We start from the raw sequence: 17,885 nt of genomic DNA on the forward strand, positions 1-17,885 counted from the left end.
TTCTCCATTAAATCCTTAATACTTGGATATATTTTGGGGCATGTCATAGCTGCCCCTCTGAGAGTTTTTATCACACAGGAACCGTTTTGAGTCCCTGCTGCTGGTCTCCACGGTCCCGTGCGCGGGTGAGCATCGCTCAGGCAGCAGGGCTGCAGCGGCCAGGATGGGCTGACGAGTCACCGATCCCTGCTGGGAATCGGAATTACCTGAGAAAAATCCATCTGAGGTCAAATCTGAACCAATCCTTTCTTGTAATCAGCCATCGCGTGGAAATGGCAATTAGCCAGGCTGCGTCCATCACATCATTTATCATTTTAACCCTTTTCCTCCCTTTCTGCCACATTCACTAGCTCCAGGAGCAATTACTCTCTGCTTATCCAGCTTCTCTTCCCATCAGCAGGAAAAAGAGATTTTGCACATTGTGAAAATGCTAAGAACTGCTGATTCCTATCAGAGGGAATGAAGTCTGCCAGTTCCTTTCTTCTGATACTAACAAAATTTTATGTCTCTGACCCCAGCACCTCCAAGGGACTCTTCCTATGAAGAGAAGCAGTGTGTTTACTGCTTGGTGAAATAGCCAGCGTCCTGTGAGCAGCATGTGGGGCATGGCAAGACCTTATTCTTCTTATCCTAGGTATTTTCATTGTTTCCAGCCCTACAGGGTAAGAAGGACCGGTGCTCGGCTCCTTCCACGTGCCTGCCCCGCATAACAACAGCAGTGTTGCCTGGCCAGTCCCTGCAGGACTGGTACAGGAACGTCTGGTACAGGAACGTCTGCTTCTCACCTGCATATTTTCCTAGTCCTGGTGTCTAGCTGCAATATGCTCTTCTCCCACGTAGCAAATTGGTGCAAGTTCTTCCCTTTTCTCACCATGCAGATTTCTGTTTCTCTGGGCCTCACCAGTGAGCACTTTGGTATGGCACAGGGAGGCTGGATGTGGCAGCTGGGCTGTGTTCGGGGCTCTTTGGCTTGTTTCTGGCAGTATCAGTCAGTAGATCTCTAGCACAATATTCATTATTTATCCAAAAATGAAAAAGAAAAAATCCCTGAGTCCCCGAATCCAATAGGAACCTGGAGGTTTTTCTTCACAGACTGAGTGCGGCTTCTGCAGTCTTCGGGCAGGTGCCATCCATCCACCTTTGCCCAGATAAGGCTGATCTCTGTATCTGAGAGGCTGGCTGTTTAGTAGGATGTTTGATTTGAAGTACTTGGAAAACTTCAGAGCTTCACTGCACCAGCGGGACCCCTTGTTGCTATCTCTGGGAGACTGGGATTGCGTTGCTGCCTGTGGCCCGTTTGCCGACGCGAGTGCTGTATCACAGATGGGTGGAGATTGATGGTTTAGGAAGAGGTGCCTGCTTGCACTTCAGTTTCAGCTCTGCTGTCAATACGTAGCCAGGAGCACGCATTTCATCTCTCGGAGCCCATACCTCGTTGTTTTGGTGTCTGTGTGCCCCTCTGCCAGCGATGTGGTGGGCAGGAGGCGGTCGGCAGCGATAGCATCGTGCATGCTCTGGATGCCGTGATTTGCTTTCCAGAGCAGAGGTTTCGCTCTCAGATTATACCCTCTGATTTCCCGAGGCAATATGGAGATACTGGGGCTGCCCTTCCTTCTGCTCTATTCAAGTCTGGTGTAGCCCCCCCCCCCCCCCCCCAGCCACCCAAGCCTGGCCTGTCTCCCTCTGGAATCACGCGTGGGTGAGCTGTGGGGCACTAGTGGCTCCCAGCACGGGGGCATCTCCTTCTCGCACTAGAGAGGCTCCTGATGGAGCTGCCCCACGCGGTCTATGCCCAGTCCAAGCACCTCTCATCCATTTTCCGCGTCCTGCCAGGAGGCACAGGTGTGTTTTCCACACCCACAGCATGGGTTTTACACTCTCGATTCGTCTCCAGCCATGGTGCTGGGACTGACAGGAGCAGGACAGTGCAAACCATTCTTCTTGGGCTGGATAAGCCAAAGGGCGTGCTGGCATGCTCTCTAGCCAGCAGTGTTTGTTTTCGAACAAGGAAAATGAGTAAAAGCTAATATTTAGATCTCGGGAAGGGACTTCGCAGCCCTTTGCACCGGGTCGTGGCTGCACTTCCCCCGTTGGTAAGCGTCAGACAGGCAGCAATAACAGATGAAACACAGTTTCCTTTATAGGCCAGGTTTTTTTCCGCCACAGGCTCCACCCTGTGTCCCAGCAGAGATCCCTGCTCCGGCTCAGTGTGCTCCCCAGGCGGTTTCCTCACCCAGCAAGCAGGCGGCACACCGCCTGCTCGCAGCCCGGGAAAGTCATGGAGCTCCTTTCGGGGAGCATCACCTGCGGTGGGGAGCATCCACGGACACAGGAGAGGTCTTGAACACGGGCAGTGTTCCCCACTGGTATATTAAAGGAGCACAGGGAAAGCTTGCACTCACATACTAGAATGGGACTGGCTTATTTTCTTATTTCAACATCACTTGTTCCCCCTCTGTCCCATCCTGCTCCTCTGCACAGGGAGTGGACACCCCACCACTGGGCGCTGCTCTCCAGTTGCAGCCAGCCCCAGGCTTAGGTCCTATGTATTTATTAATCCAGTATTTATTAATTATAAAGGTCAAATCTTCCCAGCAGCAGAGATTTGGCTGCTGTGAGTGAGCTATTTTCTTGCTGGGGATGAGGGGAGCAGGTTCAGCCACGGGTTATCACCCTGGCACCGCATCACCTGCTGCATGTGAAGGGATGCTGAGCAGTGAATAAAATGTAATTTTTATCTGTCATTTCAGCATCAGTTCCTTTGCTCCACCATTTCCCCCCCTGGACTGAAATAGGCACCTTGATCCTGCTGTGTCTGGTGGGAGGGAGACAAGCCCACTGCCCCTTTGCAAGACCACAGGATGCAAACCCGCAGCTCTTCAGAGCACACCAGCACCTCCGGAAAGCTGCTCTCCCAGAGATGGGGAGGTGGACAGAGGTCTTCAGGGCTGAGTTGGGGGTTGAGGGAGCTTAGAAGCGACCTGCAAAGCCAAAGAAAGCGGAAAAACCTCTGGGAGCACTCAGAGGAGGAGGCGGTGTTGCTGCGAGCCAGCATCACCCGCTTTGCTCCGACCTCTCCCTGTAACCGTGCTGTGCTTAAATATGAATATACTCAGAGCTGGAAACTTTCCCGGGGCTGTAAATATGTTGCCTATTTCCTATAAATACTTTTGCCACTGCCTGCTAGCTATAGGTAGCCTAAGTGTCTACAGCCCTCTGCATCCCTCCAGCACTGCTTTGCAGACTGCAGGCAGAGTCTGGCCCCATCGGGTGGGGTCCAGCTGCAGGGAAAACATTTGCTGTGGCATTTCCCAACCTATTGCATCAGGTGGTTTCATTTCAGATGAGTTTGTTCCTCATTTGTTAATACGGATGTGCCAAAGCTGCTAATGTTTAGTGCTGCTTGTAGGTGCTGAGGTGTGCGTAGGCATTGCAAATCTGGTGTGAGAAAGTCTTGGGTGGTGGGTGTGCAAGTCCTGGCTGGGCATTGAGCTGAAGCATCATGGGTCTGCAGGTCTCAATTCAAGGGACAAACAAAAGATAATTAAGATGATTCCTCTGATGGGGCAATCTGAAGATCACCTAAGGCAGAAATTCAGAGACTACGGAAGGGTGGGGGCTCCGAAAGGAGGGGGCTCAGTGTGCTTTGAGAGAGGGAGGAAGGCACCCAAGGGCAAATGCTGAAGGTATTTTGGCATGGCTTGTCTCCAGCCCTATGAGCACCAGCCGTGCTCCATGTAAAACCTCCAGCTCCCCATCCATGAAGCCTCCAAGGCAGAACTTACGGGCTTTTATCAACCATCTTCTGAGTCATTGACAGCACAGATGGAGATATGGAGGGGCTGCAAAGTGGAGAAATGCAGACAAAGTTGGGGGCCACGGATGGCCCCATTGATGGGGACAGATGCTGGTGGCATTTATCCCTGTGGACCTCCAGGGCTTGCAGGGAGGCAGGTGACAGAGGAGCTCTGGGCACTGGCAGCCCAGGGAGCAGCAAGGTGGCAAACGTGGGAGTGGTGAGCACAGCACTGACGGTTGGGTAGCACGCTTGTGACCTTTGCTAACCCTGTTTCCTTCTTCTGGGCGTTTTTTTTTATCTTGATGGGGTCAGCATTAGGCTTGCAAGAGGGAAGTGACTAACTACAGCAGTACACTGTGTGTGTGTAAAGAAAGACTGAGCCTTGGCTGGAGTTGAGAAGGGTTTCCAGATAACCTGCACATACAGATGGGGCCACAGAAGACATCTGGGAGTGATGAGCAAGTAGTCAGGTACATACTAGATGTGGTTAAGCATGCAGATTTACATCCCACTGCCATGATTTATGTACACACGGTTGTTATTGTGGCTGCTGAAGGCTGTCCTTTTAGATCAAGGACTTTAGGTGGTGCCTTCCCCATTTGACTTAGGATCATGGACTCACAGAGTGGTTTGGGTTGGAAGGGACCTTAAAGATCATCTCATTCCAACCCCCCTGCCCCGGGCAGGGCCCCCTTCCCCCAGCCCAGGGGGCTCCCAGCCCCTCCAACCTGGCCTTGAACCCTTCCAGGGAGGGGGCAGCCACAGCTGCTCTGGGCACCCTGGGCCACTGTCTCACCACTCTCATCATACAACATTTCTTCCTTATTTCCAGCCTGACCCCACCCTTGTTGAGTTCAAAGCCGCTGCCCCTTGTCCTGTCACTGCAGGCCCCGGTCAAAAATCTCTCCCCCTCTTTCCTATAAACCCCCTTTAAGTACTGAGTGGCCGCGGCAAGGTCTCCCTGGAGCCGACTCCCCTCCAGGCTGCCCAAGCCCAACTCTCTCAGCCTTTCTCCACAGCAGAGGTGTTGCAGCCCTCGTGCCATTTTGGTGGCCTCCTCTGGACCCGCTCTGCCAGGTCCCTGTCTGTCTTGTGCGGGGGACCCCAGAGCTGGCCGCAGTGCTCCAGGGGGTCTGAGGAGAGCGGAGCAGAGGGGGAGCATCCCCTCCCTCGGCCTGCTGGCCACGCTGCTGGTGATGCAGCCCAGGAGGTGCTTGGCTTTCTGGGCTGCGAGTGCACGTTGCTGGCTCCTGTCCCATCTGTCACCCACCAGTATCCCCCAGTCCTTCTCTGCAGGGCTGCCATCCATCCATCCATCCATCCATCCATCCATCCATCCATCCATCCATCCATCCATCCATCCATCCATCCACCCATCCATCCATCCACCCATCCACCCATCCATCCACCCATCCACCCACCCATCCATCCATCCACCCACCCATCCATACATCCATCCATCCACCCATCCATCCATCCATCCACCCATCCATCCACCCATCCATCCATCCACCCATCCACCCACCCACCCATCCACCCACCCATCCACCCACCCATCCATCCACCCATCCATCCACCCATCCATCCATCCATCCATCCATCCATCCATCCATCCATCCATCCATCCATCCATCCATCCACCCACCCATCCATCCACCCATCCACCCACCCACCCATCCATCCATCCATCCACCCACCCATCCATCCATCCATCTATCCATCCACCCATCCATCCATCCATCCATCCACCCACCCATCCATCCATCCATCCATCCATCCATCCATCCATCCATCCATCCATCCATCCATCCATCCATCCATCCCCCAGTCTGTGCTGGTACTGGGGGTTGCCCTGATCAGGTGCAGGACTGGGTTGAACTTCATGAGGTTCACACGGACCCCCTCCCCCAGCCTGTCCAGGTCCCTCTGGATGCCAGCCCTTCCCTCCAGCGTATCGACTGCACCACTCAGCTTGGTGTCATCCTTTCTGTAGCTTCCTAGCCCTCCACACCAGGTCGGAAACAGGAGTTTCTTCTGCTCTAGGTTTGGGTGGTTGAATCTGCCTGGCTTCTTGCAACATCAGCAGGGGGGTGAAGCAGCAAGCAGGGAGGATGCTTGTTATCCTCTGTCTTTCTTTCCCTCTTGCATTTTTAATCCTGGTGGCTTTGCAGAGCTGCTCACTGAGCTTCTGCTAACCTTGGACCAAGTCCATCCGCAGGCGCTGCCTGCACGATGTTACACAAGGCTCGTGCAGTTGCTGTGACACCAACAGCTATAGATTGAACAAGGAGCTAAAAATAACAAATGATCAATAATGGCAGCATGAATTCCGGCTTTTTTTTTTTTTTTTTTTTAAGAAAATCTGTATATTGACAACACAACAGAGTGGCTTCCTGTAAAGGCAGGAGGAATAATGGAGCCGGGCTCCCTGCCCGTGGCCTGTTCTGGGGCTGGCAGTGGCGCCGGCTTCGCCCGCAGCCGTTGGTCTCACAGGGATTGCATGGTTCTGCACCCCGGGAGTCCTGCATTTATCTTCGACTTGGGGTGATGTGGAAGGGCAGCACTCCTCCCTGACTCCCCGTGCTGGTCCAGCCCGTGGTGAGGCGCTGGGGGAGCTTGGAACCCACTGAAATAACCCCCCTCGCCAGCAGCCCCGGGCTGCCTGCTCCTGCCTGCGCTGCCTGCTCCGTGCCAGTGCAAGCCTTCGGGGCGGCCGCCAGCCCTGGACCCGTGCCCGCCTCAGACTGATCTGCTTTTTCCTCTCGCTTTCACATGCCCAGGAAACTGCGGCATTACAAGGATTTGAAAATGGCCTTGATCTTTTTAAGCACCGGTCCGGAGCAGATATTTTCCCTAAATCGAGATTTGCAAAGATTTGGGCATTAGTCAGCTGGGGGGATTTCCAGGAGTATTGGAGCACCCAAACACCCTTGAAATCGGCCTCTCGTGCAAGTGCAGGTCTGGTACTGAAAAGCAGCTGGTTCACCAAGACTGTGACGATTTGGGGAATATTTTTTTACATCACCAGTGTTAGTGTAAGGGTTTTCTGAAGGTTGATTGTTGCTGGATCTCTTCTGAAAATCGTGGTGGTGTGGGATCAGCCTGGAGGGGTTTGGCTGTATTGCGGTGTCTGAGTCCAGAGAAACTTATCACACCTTCAGCTTCTGCCAGTGCAGCTGCTCGCCTGTGGTGTGATGCTGGCTGTGGGCAGGGTGCTTGGGGCAGGTCCCAGCTCTGTTTCAGAAGGACGTGGAGCAGCGCAGTGGATCAGTCAGGAAAGCTGTTCTGTGTTACAATGCTCTGGCCTCACAGCTCAGTAGAAGAAAAAAGCCATTGCCACAAACAGCCCTGGTGAGGTGGGCTTCTCCTCTAAATCACACTATTGAAAATACACCCCAGTGCCCAGCATTCACTCCCTTCTCGTAAAAAGCAAAACTCCTTGCACAGCCAGCAATGCTTTCCCAACTCCATGGACCAGAAACTATACTGAGCCTAAACAAGTCCTCAAAAGCACATCCCCCAAGCAACTGCTTGGGGATCTGGAGAGATGCTGAAAAGAGCTGAAACCTGCAAAATAGAAAAGAAATAGAGAAATAGTTTTCTAAGTGCTCAGTGGTTTTCCCAATGAACTTGCTATTCTGCTCTATACCTAGAGCTCTGAAAACCCCAGGATCCTGGAGATGCCATGTCAGAAAGATGCTCCAGCAGCAGATTGCAGGGTTAAGCCATGGGGCAGGACTAGCTTATTGTGAGCTAAGAGAGCTGCTCTGAGGAGGCAGGTTTAAACTGCTCCCGCTCTGGAGCAGCTGGAAAAAAAATGCTGTTCCCCGAGGAAAACAAATTTACGAGACTATGAATCCAAGGGGTGGTTTGAGAGCTCCACTCCCATTTGGTTCCTTCCCTCGGGGAAGACTTGGGAAACACAGAGAGATCAAGAGGGAGCAACAGATATTATTAGTCATGCAGGAGGGAGGCGGCTGCAGGGGAAGATAGTTTAAAAGGCTTTGGAGTATTTTTAGACCTGGTAAAATGAACAGTAAGGGGGTAAAACAGAGGCAAGGAGACCTCTGAGAGAGACGTAAATGCTTCGTGGAGCAGGGTGGTCCAGGCTTTCTGCTCCATCCTGCCCCAAGCATCATCTCAGGTGGAGATTTGCTCAAACAGAAGTAGGGGATGTAAAACCAATAAAAGAAAATGCCTTCTAGATCATTACCCAATGAACCTCGTCAAGCTGGCTGTAATGACAAAAGGCCACATTTGCCGGCATGTTTTAGCCCTAAATTCTCTTCATTTTAACAGGAGTTGGTTGCCAAAATAGAGTTTAAAAGCTACTTGCGGAGCCTCCAGCGCATTTAGGGAAGATGCTGAATGTCTCTTCCTTCTTCATCCGTCGCGGTATGGACCACACATACCGTCCTGGCAGCTCACAGAATAATGGAGCTGCAGGAGGAATGGAGGGTGTTTCCAGGGTGGTGTAAAGGGTCTCAGGGCGCACCACCAGAGGAGGTTAAATACAGCCAGGGGGAAGAGGAGGGGCTCTCCCCCTCACCAGACCAGCTGATAAGATGATGAAGGCACTTGGGGAACAGGGTGAAGCAAGGGGCTGCCTCCCCACTGGTTCTCCAGGCAAGCAGCCCTTGCTTTGCCTTCCCTATTCCCTGCCAGGAAAGGTCCCTTCCTACCTCTGGAGCCGGAGGGGCTGACCAAGACAGTGCCCTTGATGCCCTGCAGTTTTTCAGCAGCCCCATCAGCACATCCTCAGCATCCCCCCCACTGCCTTTATTTACAAGGTAAATGCCTCCATCCAAGTGGAGTGCATCTGCTCCGGAGAGGCTTGCTAGGGCTGGTCTTCCACCAGCTCATCCCGAATTACTGGGATGGGATACAGGAACCTGGGATGAAGTGTGTAGGTTTGCACACCCAACTGCGATGCTCTTTATATCCCCCCGGGCTCCTGCCACAGTGGCACAGATATTTAGAGCAAGCTCACTTATTGCACAGCCTTTGGTGGATTTGTGCGAGTGAGATAATATATATATTTGTATCTACAGCACTTGAAGGAAACTGGAAGCAGAGCTGATGCTCCTGCAGCTGCAGGTCAGCACCTTGGCATCTTTACCAGAGCCCCTGGGAAGAACCCAGGAGCACCATTCAGGGCAGGAGCAACTCTCATGTTCCGGCACCAGCATTTCTCCGCAGCGATGTGGTGAACCATAGCAGGGAACTCCTCTGGGATCAGTAAAGCATGAAGGAAATTCCTTTCACCCTGATGCATCCTTGTAGCAGTGGCATTTGTCCCCCCTCCCGAGTCGCGGTGTGGTCGTGCGCACTGCCATCCCCGCTCGGTGCTTTCAGCTTGGGGAGTGCAGCTGTGCTTGCCTCTGGGGAATACCCACAACAGGGGCAGGTGTCCGTGACAGGGGCAGGTTCCCATGATGGGGCAGGTACCAGTGACAGAGGCAGGCATCAGTGATGGAGACAGGTACCCGCCACAGGAGCAGGTGACCAGACTCTGCTCCCAGAGAAATCTGGCTGCTGCTTGAAACTATTTGGTCTAACAAAACACATTCAGTCCAGGAAAAAAAAAAAAAAAAAAAAAAAAAAAGGATACAAGCCGTGTACCTGCAGTGCTGCTGAGCAGTGCGTCCATCCGTCTGTCCCAGGAATTGCAGCAGGGGCTTTAACAGCCACCTGAGGAAAGCACCACCTGGGTCTTGGCCCTAAAAGCTGTTCCCCTTGGGGCTGGGATTAATTGGGTGGAATAGGTGGGTGCGGAGCTGGGTGCTGGCAGGGCACGGGGGGGGGGGGGTGCTCTATCACCACAGGGATGTGGGAGCCCGTTATCTTATTAAGAGTGGCCAAATCACCATCCCAAAGTGGCTGAGCCGTGACTAGACTACAGTAATCCTGGGGGATTAGTGTGTTCGGCCAGGGCCAGTGCTGCAGGAGCGTTTTTTTCTTAATGCTGTGAAGCTTCTGTGTCTTCAGCTGAGGGGGAACCACGATGCTTCTCCTCCTCTATGCTTTGGGGTTGCTTTTAGGAGATCCCAGAAAAACAGAAGAACCGTTTGGGTTTCTTTTGTGCCTCCCATCGGAAGATGCTAAAGTGCTTCTTGAGCGCTGGTAGGAGCTGAGAAAAAAAAATAAAATGCTCCTGCCTGGGTGTTTGCTTGTCCCACGGCGGGCGACTCGGGCGGGCAGCGTGCCGTGCCTGCCCAGGATGGTGGCCTGAGGCCGGGGGGGGACGCGTTTCCCCCCCCCCCCAGTTTCCATTGCTTTTGTTGGAACCGCGATCGCGACAGCCGGCTGCGCTCCCGTGCCAGGGAAACCCCGCGCGGGTCACCGGCCGGACCCCCGCGCTTCAGCTCCCCCGCCACGCGTGGGGACGGGCACCCCCCCTTCCACCTCCGCTCTGCCGCTGCCCCCCCCCCCCAACGCCGTGGTGAGCGGGGCGGTTCGGCGGGGGGCGTGCCCCCCCCCCCCCCCCCGCGCGCGCCCCCCCCCCCCCCCCACGCGCGCGCCCCCGCGGGGATCCTTTGTTATTCGGGCGGAGCGCCGCGGCTCCCCCCCCCCCCCCCCCCCCCAAAGCTCGGCTGTGCCGCCCCTCGCGGGAGCGCGCCCGTGCGCGCCCCCCGCCCCGCTCCGCCGCCGCCGCCGCCGCCGCCGCCGCCGCCCGGCAGAACCTTCCAGCGCCGCCGCCCCCGGGGGCCGCCGCCATGGGCGCCGCCGCGCCGCCCTGAACCCGCACCCACCGCCCGCCGGGGCCGCCGCGCCGCCATGGAGCTGGGCAAGGTGGTAAGTGGGCAGCCCCCCCCCCGCCCCGGGTTATTCCTGGAAGAGATTCTGCCCAGCGAAACTCCTTCCCGTGGAAGTTTTTGTACGCCCCCCCCCCCCCAGCTCCCGCTGCCTCCCGATGTGGAATTGGGGGGGGGGGGGGCGGCGGGAGCCGTGCGCCCCCTCCTTCCGTTATGGGGGGGGGGCTCATCCCCCCTCCCCGCGCTGCTGCAGCCGGGATCGGGGTTCGCACCCACCCGTTTAACTTCCTTCCCCCCCCAAGTCTTCGGCTTGGCTGGGTTCAGGTGGTACCACGAGCAACCGTGTCCCCACCGGTACCCGAGTCCCCGTGCGCGGTGCTGCTTGTCACAGCCCCTTCGACCCGTGGGGGGGGCAGCCCCTCACCAGGGCATAAGGGGTGGAAATAACTTTGGGGTGAAAAGCGGGATTTTAGGGTCTGTTCCTGCAGGGAGGGACGGCCATCCCTTGCGCTGCTGACCTGGGGAGAGGGATTTGGCTTTTCACGGTGCTGCGGCAGAGCCGGGTTGGGGTTCAGGACGGGGAAGGTCCCTCGGGTGCGGTGTGGAGCCTGGGCGGTCCTGGCTCTTCTTGGCTCCGTTGCAGGACCCAGACCCCCGGGAGGGATGACGGGCTCCCCGCGTGCCCGCAGGAGCTGCTGCTCGGCAGGAGGCATCGCAAGGAAGGATTTCCACCCCATCCCTGGGGCATCCCAGCTCCGCTGAATTTGGGAGCATCCTGCCGGGGCGGTATGCACCCCAGGCGTTGCTGCTGGGGTGAAACTTCCCAAGGAAGGTCGGTCTGGGGGTGGCAGCTGATGACCAAAATGCATGTCCGGAGATGAGCTCCTGGTGCCTGCTTCCTCCATCCTCCAACCTCGCTCCTTTATTTCCTTGTGTTCCAAAAAACACCCAAATATTCGCATTTGCTGGGAAGCAGAAGACTTCGGTCAGGACCGTTGGGAATGTTTCAGGAATATTTGAAGGCGGTGGAGAACCATCCTGAACCACCAACCCTGGAATATGCAGCCATTCTCCCTCCCCTGATAGAAATCACTGCTGCTGGAAGAGATGATCTTCACATCAAATCCCCACTTAAAATGAAAAGCCTGGCTAACAGGGCAGCTGGCGGGAAAGCCTCTGACTGTGGCCAAGCCGGCTGGGCAACGTGGGGCACGAGTGATGGAGTGCCCACATCAGAAATTAAGCGAGAAGGGTAACGAGAGTTTTCTGTGAAGAGCAGCCACGGAGGGGTGCAGAGGTCCTGGGGAACCTCCTGGTTTTCTACGTCTCCTCAGATCCAGCCGTTCGTGATGGGGTCTGGTTGTGCTGTGGGGTCTCCGGTTGCGGTGGATCAGAAGTGCCTGGCAGCAGGAGCCGGGGCCCATGCTGGCCCTTCGTGGTGCTGGAGGTGACCAAAGCACTCCCCAAGCTCTTCTGCAGCTTTAGCTGACTTCTCTTTTGGCTGTTTTTTTCAGCTGGAGGTTTCAAAGGGATCCCAGTTTTACAGTGTCATCTTCCCCGATGGTTGTTGGTGAGGTTTGGCTTCTGTAGCCTCGCTTTTTGCCAGCTCTTCTCCCCAAAATCAATTTTCTCACTGTCCTTTTTTTTTTTCCCAAAGGTTTGTCTGTGTATTGGAAAAGTCCATATTCCTTAAACTGGATTTAAAAAACACATCTCCAAGTAGTTAATCTGCGTAAATTGTTTATGGCGCTGGAGAAGTGCTGCTCCCCTGATGGTGGGCAGTGATGTGTTCAGTGTAGCAAGCTCTCGTCTCTGGCTTTGGTGGAACCAGCCCTTCCAGCTCCTGGCTCTCCCCTCCTGGCATCAGATGTCTCACTTGAGTCCTTGGGACCCACCACAAGTCGGTTGGGTGGTTGTCTTTCCCCTTACTTGCCTCAGACGTGGGGAAGTGATCGGATTGTGCTGTCTCATCCTGCCCAGCTCTCGTGATGGTGTTGGAACTCGTTATTTTTGCTGGAGGCTCTGGAAAGGCCGGGAAGAGCGGTGGGTTAAGTCCTTGCACATGCAGCTCATGGGTGCATCCAAACCTCTGCTTTGATGCCACCCTTCAGCCCTCGCGAGGAGATGGGAGCTAGTGGGGTGGTCTGTTCAGATACACTTGAAATGTGTATCCTTCAACTTAGTTTCATTTTTCTACCATGATAACGGCACTACAGCTCACAAGGCAAAGGCCTTGGTGAGAGTTGGACAGCAGCTGCCATCCTCTTGTGTGTCCTTGTGGTGTGGAGACTTCTGAACATCACATCAGCCCTCCCTGGCCTGGCCCAGGTGGTTTCTCCCCTGGAAGCACTGCCCGTGCTGGAAGAGCTCCTCCATAAGGCTCACATCGGGCTTCGCCGGGGCGTGCTGGTGGTGCACAGACCAAGTGTAACCCCGATCTGGAGTCCTCATCCTCCCGGGCGTGGGAGAGCAGCCCCAGAGGTGGCGATGCAAGGGCAGGTCTCTGCCAAGAAGATCCTCGTGGCAATGCTGTTGGCTTCCAGTGTGGCTCGCAGAGCCCACGTCCATCTTCCTGGTGACTCTGATTTGGGGTGTCCAGTGTGCCACGGGGGGGGGGGGGGGGGGGGGGCGGGCAGCAGGACATGGTGTAGGGCAAGGTGTCCCCAAACGCCCCCCTGAGGCCCCTGTGGAGGTGTCCCTTGGGATTCAGGGCTGTCTCTGGTAAACCTTGGTCCTCCTTCTCCTGCTGGCATCCAAGCTGGTGGTGTCAGCATCTCCTCCTAGAGGCGTACACCTTGAGCCACCTCTGCTGGGAGCAAACCCCGCTGAATGCAGAGAGGTTTCAGGGTTTCTGAAAGCCAAGAAGCCGGAAGCCAACATAGCTTTTTTTTATGGCCCAAGTAAAAGGAAATCTGAGACTTCTGTCATTTGGGGGATTATTTCTCATCCGATGGGAGCAGGACGGCAGCACCTTCAGGGAGATGCTCACACAGCCCTGGTCAAGACGCTTCATCCCTGGAGCAGCCCCAGCATGGAGCTGGCTGGGAGACGAGCGCTTTCTTTCTAAGATCATGGATTCAGCAGCAGATACAGCCAAATAGCCCCAATTAAATGACGGGAGGCTATTTTTAATGTCTTCTCTCACTCCGTGCTCAAAGGAAGCGTTTAGGACCGAGCAGGAAGGCTGGTTTGTGCTGAGCATCCTCTTATCCTATACGTGGAAATACGTGTGCGCACATACAGGCACGCAGCACCTGGCCCCGCGCGGCTGGCCAGCGCTGCCTTTCTGCCTTCCTTCTCCTCTGGCTGCTGCCGGGCACAAAGCCGGGCTTGTTCCCTGCTCCTGCCGCTGCTGTTGGAGGCCACGGGCACTGGGCATCCCTGCGGAGCGGGGGGCCACAGCCACCCCAGCTCTCCCCAGGGGGGCATTGAGCACCCCTGGCGTTATCCAGCCAGCTTTGCTCTGGGATTTTGCCAGAGAAAAACCCTTCCTGAGCCCCGTGAGGCTGTGATTTGCTTTTAGCTGCTGTTGGCGAGCAATGTTTAGAGAGGCGTGTGCCCTCCAGAGAGCTTGCCTGTATCCTTGTGTCCTGCACACCTCTGGGCCTGCAGTGAAGCTTTGCTAGGCAGGGATTTGCATTTTAATTAAGCTCATGGATTTTTTTCCAGGCCTATAGCCTCTGTCCTCGCTCACTTCCCCTGGAGCCCTTGTGTCTGCAGGGCTTGGCTGTGAGCAGTTTTCCAGAGGTATGCTCCGTCCCAGCTCTCCATGTATAGAAAGGAATTAAAGAGAAATGAGGAACCATTACTAAGAAGATTTGCACTGCGACTTACTCAGTTTCTCCAAATAATTTGCAGTAGCTCAGGATTCTTTAATCAACACTCATTTCCTTTTGGAAATGAAAGGAGAAGTGGGAAGGCTCTGTGCAGGTCCTGAGCAGAGCTCGGCTCTTCGTCACCGAATGGGAAATTTGCAATTCAGAGGAGGCTGAGAGCATAGTTTGGGGAGATCTGACAGGGGATGAGGGTGTGCATATGTGCATGTGAAAGAGGGAAACATTCCTCAGTGCTCAGAAAGCCTCTGTCCCTCTGTCCTGGGTTCCTCTTTGTATTTTTGGGCTCCTCTGTCCCTGTCTGGAGCTTGCAGTCGCGTGCCTGGAGAGCTGTTCTAGTTGACGTGAGCCATGGTTGAGGTGTGTGGGGGGGGTCACCCTGGTGTGGAGCAGTGGGTGGCTCGGCTCTGGTGTTGCATCCCTCTGTGAGAGTCAGGAGGCACGGGGGTGGGGGGGGTGGGGTGGGGTGGGGTGGGGGGTCCTGTGGGATGTGGTGCTCCTTGCCCCAAGGGCCAGCAACTCTACTTCCCAGCAGGATTCCCGGAGTTGCCTGGGAACCCCCTGGGCAGGGCTGTGGGGGCATATCAAGCCACAGGAAAAGGCCTTGCATGGGCTTTTGGGGAACCCCTGGGTGCTGCAGAGGGTGGAGAAGCCGCTCAGGCAGGTCCCGCTGCTCCAGGGCAGAGATCTTTGGTCGGGTGGTCCCTGGTCTGTATTACCTGGCTCTGCTCCTCCCCTGAATGGCCAGAGCCTTTCTGTGCCGTGGCAATGGGGCTCCCCTGCCCTGCTCGAGAGGCGCTTGCAGCGTTCCCGGTGTTTGCAGCCTAACGGTGCTGCTCACCCAGCCTCGCCAGGGCACCCGTGGTCCAGCCCTGCCCTAGGTGCTGCTCCAGCCGAGGTGTGCCCCATACCCCAGCCCCACGGGCCTGCCGGGGGGAGAATGACATGGTGGTGTCACCCCCTTGTAGCTCTTGTGCAAACAGGGCCCCGCCAGCCTCTCCTCTTGCTTCCCTCCCAGCCCCGCTGCCTCGGAGGCCCTTGCACAAGAGGAAATGCTGGGGTTTCCCTTTCCTGGCAGCCGGGAGGGGTGTGGGGCTGGAGGAAGGGCCCAGCGTGGTCCCCTGCCCTGCTCCCAGTGGTGGTGGGGGGCAGCTATGGGACAGGAGCCCTTTGGGCACCCGTGCGGGCACAGGGACCGGGGGCAGACATCCCTCCATCAGCAAGAAACCGGAGTTGGGCCAGCGGCACTGCCAAGGACACGCTTGTGGCCTGGCGGGTTAGAAACATCCCTTGTGGTGTAGAAGCTTGTAATTAAACTAAATTAAAATTAAAATACCATCAGCTGTAGCTGCTGGACGGTGTTGGGAAGCAATGCCTGTGGGTCGGGGTGAAAGACCCCCTCCGTAGCAGAGGCCTGAGCTTTCTTTCAAGGCAGCCTCAAATTTCCCTCCCTCTTGGACCAGTTTCTCAGCCAAAACTCGTGGATGGGAGCGTATGCTGCTGCCGCCCTCTCCAAGCCCTCTTGTCCCTCAGAGGTGACACTTGCACCCTTGGTCCCTTGCTGCTGCCCTGTGCTCCCTGTGGTTTGCGTGCGCGGGTGCTGCCGGAGCTGCCGGCTGGTGGGGCGGCAGTTTGGGCACCTCCCGAGTCCCAGTGCCTGCTCCAGCTGGCTCCCGGGTTGGGACCCCTGCCCTGCCCTCCCGTGGGATGCAGCGGAGAGGTGGCATGCCCTCTGGCACACGCAAGGACAGAAACATGGGATCCAGCTTTTTTTTTTTCCTCAGAAAACCTTTCTGCCATCCACATGGACGTCACATGTGCTTCAAACGGAGCACGGGGCTTGGGGACGGAGGGTCCTGGAGGCCACCAACTGGACCCCGGGGCTGCCAGCCCGCTGTCACCCTCCGACTGCATCTCCCCGTTCTGGGGTGTCACTGAGGGCCTCTTCAGTTGGAAAAACGTGTCCTTGCTTTACCAGGGAAGAGCAGTGAAACTGGGAGCAGCATTTCCAGCTTTCCCAGGGATGTGGTGACCCTGGGCACTGCTTCCCTCCGGAGACCACCCCTGTCCGGTCTTTCAAGGGCAGCGGGAGCGGCCACATGCTACGCTGAAGCCGCCGGTTTTGGGAGAGGGGTGGCTGCATCCCACCTCCAGCTACAGGTTTCCTCTCGCTGGCTCCAGCTCTGCACTTGGCTTCTTACTTGTGGTCCCGGAGTCCCGTTTCGGGGTGGGATGTGCATTTCGGTGCTGATTCCAGCACTCCTCGCTGTGCCAGGTGGCCCGTCACAGCCCGTCCTGCCTGTCTGCGCTTCTGTGGCTGTGGGCTGGGATTTTGGACGAGGACAAACTGCACCTGGAGCTGGATCCACGGCATGTGTCACCGGTGGCTGTCGGGATGTGGGCACCATGCTTCAGGCTACCGCTGCTGGCAGACAGGCGCCTTCCTGAGGGCTTTGTTGGGATTTTGTTAATGCTGAATTTTATTTTATGGTTTTCATAAATGACAAGGGGCTGCGGCTGTGCTTGGTCCTCCTGCATTGGGAAGCTGCTTGCTTCCATCCAGCCCCTTGGGAAAGGACATCTGATGGGGTCAGGTTTCTCCACTGCCAGTGTTTCTTTCAGCTCTTAAAACCAAGCTAAGATGCAGGTTCTGGTCTGTGACCAGTCTGCCACTAGTCCGGGATGCTTATGCCTTGCAGCTGGCGATCCAGGTCCCCTGCCACCCTGAAATGAGCCTCCTGCATCTTACTGATGACCTCCATGATCACCTTCATGACCTCTGTGGTCACCAGTAAGCAAGGACCTGCTGGTGAGGGCAGAGAGCAGCTCAGCACGGCTGGACACCCGCCATAGTCCTGGCAGAGCCAGCGCTGTAGGGCTGGGGCTGTGAACACCATGGGGCTGCATGGACCGGCCTTGCTCGAGGGCATCCAGCACAGCTGAAGCGACCAGCAGCGTCCCCCACAGCAGAACTGGTTCAAAGTGGGATATCAGGACCCAGACCCTGTGTTTCAGCTAAGGGGCTGCTCTGTCCTGGGAGGGGGGGTGCAGTTGGCAGCTGTGGGTGGGATCAGAAGCTGTCTCAGCCCGTCAGCACTTTATCCCTGCTCTGGCTGGTGGATGCTTTGGTGGCAGGGGGTCTTTTTAGGGTGGTGAGTTGGGTTCAACAATGTGGGGTTTGGGCTGTGCTCAGTTATACATGGGGTGCCCCCAGCCCTGCTCAGCACAGAGTCATTGGGGTCAGTCCTGATGAAGCTGTCACGAGGCCTCCTCAGAGAGGGTGAGCAATCGGGGGTTGCAAGAAGGGCTGCTGTGAGGAAGGCGCTGGGATGAATCCCACTGCTTTAATTGTTTTATATCAGTAGTTAGCTACTTGTGGCAGTGGCTGAGCCAGACAGTTTCTTCCCTCAGCAGCAGGATCCTCACAGAGCAGGTGCTGGGCAAGCGCTCAGCGCTGCTGCCAGCAATGCAGGACCTTGGGAAGAGGGTAGCCTTGTG

The 17,885-nt window shown here is 56.1% G+C and overlaps 1 protein-coding gene across 2 annotated transcripts in view; it reads left to right on the forward strand.

Annotated features, from left to right (window-relative positions):
- HIP1 (huntingtin interacting protein 1) overlaps positions 1-17,885 on the forward strand; it is a 50,385-nt gene that overhangs the window by 10,997 nt on the left and 21,503 nt on the right. Inside the window, exon 1 of one of the 2 annotated variants that reach the window (XM_042791537.1) lies at positions 10,481-10,594. The exons of the other annotated variant lie outside the window; for it this stretch is intronic. Coding sequence (XP_042647471.1) covers positions 10,577-10,594 — 18 coding nt within the window. The 5' untranslated portion in view covers positions 10,481-10,576. Of the gene's footprint in view, positions 1-10,480; positions 10,595-17,885 lie in introns of those variants that run through there. 2 annotated transcript variants of the gene reach the window in all.

This window comes from Tyto alba, unplaced genomic scaffold, assembly GCF_018691265.1.
Source record: "Tyto alba isolate M040663 unplaced genomic scaffold, T.alba_DEE_v4.0 Super-Scaffold_19, whole genome shotgun sequence".
In the NCBI taxonomy this organism is placed as follows: domain Eukaryota; kingdom Metazoa; phylum Chordata; class Aves; order Strigiformes; family Tytonidae; genus Tyto; species Tyto alba.